The 6737-nt window shown below is 41.3% G+C and overlaps 1 protein-coding gene across 3 annotated transcripts in view; it reads left to right on the forward strand.

Annotated features, from left to right (window-relative positions):
* crim1 (cysteine rich transmembrane BMP regulator 1 (chordin-like)) overlaps window positions 1-5846 on the forward strand; it is a 28709-nt gene extending 22863 nt beyond the window's left edge. For all 3 annotated transcript variants that reach the window (XM_067480598.1, XM_067480599.1, XM_067480597.1), the window contains 5 exons: window positions 342-557; window positions 1629-1832; window positions 2593-2700; window positions 3088-3266; window positions 3629-5846. In XM_067480598.1, coding sequence (XP_067336699.1) covers window positions 342-557; window positions 1629-1832; window positions 2593-2700; window positions 3088-3266; window positions 3629-3823 — 902 coding nt within the window. In that variant the 3' untranslated portion in view covers window positions 3824-5846. The remainder of the gene's footprint in view (window positions 1-341; window positions 558-1628; window positions 1833-2592; window positions 2701-3087; window positions 3267-3628) is intronic.
* Window positions 5847-6737: the final 891 nt, after the last annotated feature.

The following is a 6737-nucleotide window of genomic DNA, read 5'->3' on the forward strand; positions in this document are numbered from 1 at the left end:
TGAAAGAATGTCTACAACTTTAAGAAACTACACAGACTTTGTAGTCAGGCTACAATGGGCTAACTCCTTACAGATGTCTGCTACTCTGGGAGACAGGAAGATGTTTTCAAGTAAAGTAGTGTCAAAACACGACTTGAACTTACACTGCCCGAGGCTTCCTTATAATGGTTAGCGGTCCCCATTGCAATTCCAGTAAGGTCATTCCAGCGACCTATAATTCCTTTCACTTATCATATAACATTTAGTGTTAGGACAGAATGTTTGTCTGGCACTGAAAACAGTCCACAATACGAATTTGATATCAGAAATTATTTTTTTTCTTGCTGCCTTCCCTACTTTAGATGACTCAGGCAGTGGTCAGCCAGAGGGGATGGACATGGTTGTGTGCAGAGCACCTGGTGGAGAATTCTACGTGGAGGGGGAGACCTGGAACCTGGACGAGTGCACGCGCTGTACCTGCAGGAATGGACGTGTCCTGTGCGACAGTGAAGTGTGTCCCCCGGCTCTTTGCCAGACACCAATCAGGAACAAAGGCACCTGTTGCCATGCATGCCCAGGTAACAGAAAAAAGGCCTGCCTACAGGAAATTCTGGAAAGAAAATATGAATACAAAGGTGAAAAAAACAAAAAATAAGGGTAACTGAGTGGTCATCAGAATTTAGTGTACTGGGCAGAGATGTATAAAGCTGTTTTGAATGTGCAATCAGCATGTGGCTTTGGAAGGTCTTGCATGTTGCACTCTGTCGGGCAGTTTTATGTTCCGTATACAGACTCATAAAGAAACCAGCCAGGACCGGTTGGGTTTACACAGTGATCCTTCAGGCAGGCAGCAGCACATGTGGACTGCTTTCACCCACAACGGAGGTTCAGTACCTTATCCTGCTACATCTGTGCTATTCTTATGGTTATGGGAATTTACTCTGACACAAATGTCAAGGCAAACACAAAACCGCACACACATACTTTATATAACTGCACCCAAACAATCAAGCCTTTCTCATACACTTAAGAAATAACACATCCTGAGAATGAGGCCCACAAATCAGCATGCATGGCTGCGCCTGAGCGCTGCACCTTGAAAAAGCCGGCCAGTCTTATCGGTGCATCTCCCCTTACAAAAGCAGATTGTCAGAGGACAGCCTTTGATATATGTATGGGTCTGGTAACCAGGAATGTGGGAATACTAGTTATCTCGCTAACATGATGTATGTGCACAGTTGCGTACTGCAGTATGTACAAGCATGTATGCTTACATTGTCTTCAGTCATGAGAAGACCAAAGATCTTGTGGCTGAAGGCGGCTGATAAAGAGACATATGCCATGTTCTTTCATTGGGGTTACATACAACAAAGCATCACAGTTGAATACATACTTAAAGACCTAATGAATTGCTTATCGAGATATTATATAGTAAAGTCATATGCAGGACTCATGTAAAAGAAGACCTTACCATATAGTTGTGTACAATGTTGTATTTATCCTAAAATAAAAATACAAGCGAAACTTCAGCTCTAACCATACAAATTGATGTCTTGTTAAATAAGAAAAGTGGCACACAGCCGCATGTCTTATTTTTTTCTTTGTGTATTTTCAATGGCAATCCTCTTTATATCTGTGTGGGACCACAGAGGTGCCAGTGATCAACAGCCAGCAGGAGTACTGCATAACTAGTGATGGAGACATGCTGCTGGCTGGAGACTCTTGGAAGGCCAACGCCTGCACCAGCTGCACCTGCAACAACGGCACCATTCAGTGTTTCTCTCAGCACTGTCCAGCTGCCAACTGCAGGATACCTGTCCTACGTAAGGGCCAGTGCTGCCCACACTGTCTTGGTGAGTATTTAGGTGCGTCTCAGTAAATAGAATGCTGCTCTGTTCCAAAATTGCCTTTAGACTTAATTTTGAATATTTTCCTTGCACTATAAATAAACAGAAATGGGGGTTTATATGTGCTAAATATGTGGTCTAGAGTATGCAACACTTCCACCTAGTCAGAAAAACTGTCATGGTTGTGCAAAACTACCGTTCGTTTTATAATAAGTGGCACCACTGTAACAAGGCACAGCCTGTTGTTGGGAAAGTTGTAATTCATAATGCTACATGTCAAAAAGAGGGAGTAACTGGGAAAATACCAGTTTCCAGACTGAATGTGTGTATGTGTTTGTTCATTAGGACTAGCCACTCTGGCGCTACATGGGCAAACACAACCATTCACAACAACATTCCATGTAACATACACACACACACAATCCACTAAAAGCAAAAACATTCCTCAAGCGTCCGCACATTCACACGTGTTTCCTGTCACTCTCTCTGTGGCACAGGAAGGCAAAGCTCCATGTCAGCTTTTCCCGTAGAGGAAAACCTCAGCATAGGCTGCCATTGTTCACACTGATATGTGCCTTTTTTGTTGTTTGCGCACATTAATACCTTCTACAAAGTGGCTTAGTTGATGACAGTTACTGCAAACAAAGCTTTATCACCTGAGACCCTTGAGAATTTATATACTCGCCCACAGTAAAAAAATGTTTGTCTGGACTGTTCTGTGGTAAGCCTCTCATATTGGTAATGGATCTTATTCTTGCTTGAACAGACGTCACAACATCAGTGCCTGTGATTGTGTCGACCAGTGGCCCCAGGGCACCAGCCTCCACTGCATGGACCACCACCGTCACTGTACCGCCCATCATTGCTGAAACAGGTACCTGCTTATTAAATCTGAACCTAATTGGGCGCACACACACACACACACACACACACACACTTCCAGTTAATGTGTTCTCTGTGTAGTAGTAATCTTGTCCTAGTTAATAGAAGTCTGTGTGTCCTCTCCCTGCTGGTTCCTGGGACTGTTTATTCTAATTGAGGGTGTTTGAAATGTCTTGATAAATGAGTGAAACATATACGAACTAAAACATGAATCTTAAATGGACTAAACGTGACCGCTCTCGAGACACTATTAATTTGTAAGTGGTTATCTGCCAATCCCAGTAGTTGTAATAGTCAAGCAAATAAACAAGCTCATTTTGGATTTTTCTGCTCTGTGCTGTGGGAGAAATCCAGTATCAGTTTTGTCTGTGTCCCACAGACGTGCCAGGTTCTGTTGAGAATACCCCCGGCAGAACTGAGATGGCTCTCATCTACCAATCAGCAGCCTGGATCCTGGCTGGTCTCCTCCTTGCCATCATCATTTTTCTCATTGTGGCGTTACTCATCAACAAGAAAAAGAAGTGGGTGCAGATGTCCTGCTACAGTGCACCAAAGAAGGTGAGAGGCTAGCTGTGAATGCCATAAATCATTTTTTAAAAACGTGAAGCACTGGATGAACATGGTGCTAAATTACAGACTCCCATCATATAAACAGCCGTGTGCAGTGTTAATAAGTGCATGTGTCAGGCGACGTTTGCCTTGATCTTCCACCTTCTGCTACAACCAGTGATAAACCTGTCAAGACATCAGGATTAACGGATTTTCCCTTAGCCCTGCACTTTCAGCTGGAAAAAAGGTCCCATCAGTCATAAAATCTACAACTTTACTTATTTTCAGAAAGAGAGAATTTGTCAGGGACTGTTATTCCCATTTTATGAACAAACTTTAAACTAAAACAGTACGTTTTCGTTTTTTCTTAGACTGTGATCTTAAAGAAGCATGTAAACAAGAACTCTGTGGTCTATATGGAGCCCTCCAAGGAGAACAAGTTTCAGAGTGTGAAGAATGACTGTGGGATCATCCACTTCCCCACAGAAATTAGCTCTTCCTGTGTGGACAAGATGACCATCCCCAGAGCCAAACTGAGTATGGGCAACGACTGGACGTCACGCTGAACAAACAAATACACAGAAAAACAGACTCTTCAGATCAGAGCTGTCCACAACCTCCCACTCTCTCTTACTGCTGTATCCAAGGTGATTTGTGTAACTGTACATGCACCTCAGCCGCTGCCATGTTCCCACCCTCGTCTCTGAGTGACAGTAAAACTGAGGACGTTCTACAAGAGAAATTGCATCTGTTTCTATTACTGTGTGTCCGTATTTGTCTGTGTTTGGACTTCTGGTTGGAGTGACATGTTGGGAGGCGGGTGGATGGGTGGACTCATAAAGGACACAGCCACTCTGGGCTATACTTCGAAACAGAAGGAGGCAGCCAAAGAAGCTCCTCAATCAGAATCAGACTGTGAACACTAATATTAGTGCGTATTACTGCCTCCTTTGAAACTGGAACATTGAGGCAATAAGAAAATCATAAAAAGCTTTAGGACAGGGGTTTGGGCTGTAGTTTAGGGAGGACTTAAAGAATGCTGCCCTCCCGATATAGCAGTTTTTCATGGATCTAATCATTACCATGTCCTGGGAGGCCAAAGGAACCGATAATCCAGTTGGATCAGAGTTCAGCTGCCAAATCAAGTCAACAGGCTTTATACGAACCCCCCAGATCAAACCCCTGCTTTAGAATGTGTGGTTTCCACCTAGTGTTTTGTATATTTTTACAGTATTTGTAGTATTATTCTTTGCCACCACTCGATTTTATTATCTGCGGGTATATATTGTAACGTTTAAGTCTAATCCCCTATCCCCCAAGTATCAAAATCATACTACATTTTCTACCATCAAATGAGCTCAGTCATTCTATTCCCAAACTCCAAACAAGAAGCCACAATTCTACAAAATGAAATTTGAAGAACGCATTTCAGTAGCCAGTAGTCGTCATCTGAGCTCTGCTCTTCTAAGCAATCAGTTGTAATTCATTGTGCTGTAAGGTTAGAGTTGAAGTTAGAGTGGAGTGATGTTCATCCAGGAATGCTGTCATTTTATTGACGGCAGAGGAAAAACGGGTGCCAGAGCCTTCATCTGGACCTGTGAGGAATGTCTTTGATACTATGCCTCATTTCATAACTCGTTTTACAGCTTTCCATGTGTGGAGATACAGTTCATGCTGATTGTTAGTGCTGGTTAGAAATAATTCTTTTTAAAGCCTTAATTCCATAGCCTTAATGCATTATCTTTGATTTCACTGGATTACTTTTAGCCCAGATCAAGAAATCTAAAACAGTTTTTATATATATATTTATTATGAAAATGAACTGACTGTGTTGTACAGCATCACTGATGGTGTTCACTAGCTCTTTGTATACTGGTGAATTATACGATGTGGGAACATACGCAGAACTTCCTAGGTATATAATGGTCCATATTACACCACAGCATTTTTCTTTGAAGCCAATGTTTTTGATAAAGCCCACATTGTTGGAGGGATAATGGCCCTAATCAGAGATTTGACTGACACATTGCTCTGTACCAATCTGATCAGTACGAGAAAAGGAGAGAAACTGAGAAACCTTACGAAACAAATGGGGATTTCAGAGAAAAAGGTTTTTGGATGAGAGATCTAAATCCATTGCCAATTTCTCAATACAAAGACCAGTGTGTTGCCAAAATTGGTTGGAGACCAATTTGAAGTGTTTTGTAGTAACTGTAGATTTGTGTCTGTTTGAATCATGACCATGTGCTTTAAAATGAAGAGGACTGTAAAAGCTTACGCAATCTTTGTTCTGTTATGTGTTTTTAAAAAAAAAAGTAGTTTAAATTAGTAGGACAAGAGAGTACCTTATTTATTTTTTCACATAGCTTTATTTATTAATACTAAACTATAGTTTTTGTTTTTTCCTTAAAGTGAACTTTTGGTAGCCAAAGCTGCTGTACATTGTAGGCAATTTACCATTTCTATCTGCTATATTCTATACAGCCTTATTTATTTCACTGTTACAAACCCTGTAAATATATTTCCTAGATGGTGAACTGTTCCTTTTACAATTATTTTGAAAAATAAATGTGTGAACCAAAGCGGCCAGCAGTAATGATTCCTTGTTTGGAGTAGAAACCCCCTAAAGTGCAGTGATGTAATCCAAGATGGTATCCGTTAGTGGTTTTTGCTTCACACACTTGCAAACTCATGCACATCTGGTCCTGGACTTCTGCTCCAAATCAGAATTTGTCTTTTTTTAGTTGCGGTACATCTGGTGGTTTTCTATTGATGACTCTGAATTTTTCTCTTATCTCAGTAGCACAGGCAAATGTGTTTAGTGGTGGTGGGTTGTTTCTTCAGGGCAAGTGGAGCAAGTAAACGATCTATACGACTCTCTACAATGAAACACTGGCAAAATACTGAACAGACCTGGAAACTTGGATAAACCTCAGTACAGACTGTGCTCATAAACCTCAAGGTAAGGAAACTTCAGAAAACCAATAAACGAACAATAGTACAATAGTTTCAGTCTTAACTTTGAATACAGCATCAGAAGGCTGTTACACACTGCAAACCCTGTAGACTACTGATAGTGGCACCAATACATGATCACTTGAACATTTGTAAATAGCATTAACTGTATCTAAACAATAAAAAAAATGGTTTATTCCCCCTACACATCAGCTTGGAGGGTTTTCAGCCCATTCCTTTTTTTTTTTTTTAGGAAAAGCTTCTACTTTAGAATGCTGGTTGGCTTACTTGCATGAAGTGCTAGCTTTAGATACTTCCACAGCATTTCTGTAGGAATAATTCAGAACTCAGCCATTCCAAAATAAAATTTGATCTGTTCTTCAGCAGAATGACAGTGGCTGCAGCTCAGTTGGTAAAGCAGGAGTCCGTGGACCACAGGGTCAACTCCTCACATGTCAAAGAGTCTTTTGGCAAAACACTGAACCCTAAGTTGTTCCATGTCAGGTTGCAGCTGCCACTGCTCAT

This window comes from Channa argus, chromosome 16 (genome assembly GCF_033026475.1).
Source record: "Channa argus isolate prfri chromosome 16, Channa argus male v1.0, whole genome shotgun sequence".
NCBI classification, from domain to species: Eukaryota; Metazoa; Chordata; class Actinopteri; order Anabantiformes; family Channidae; genus Channa; species Channa argus.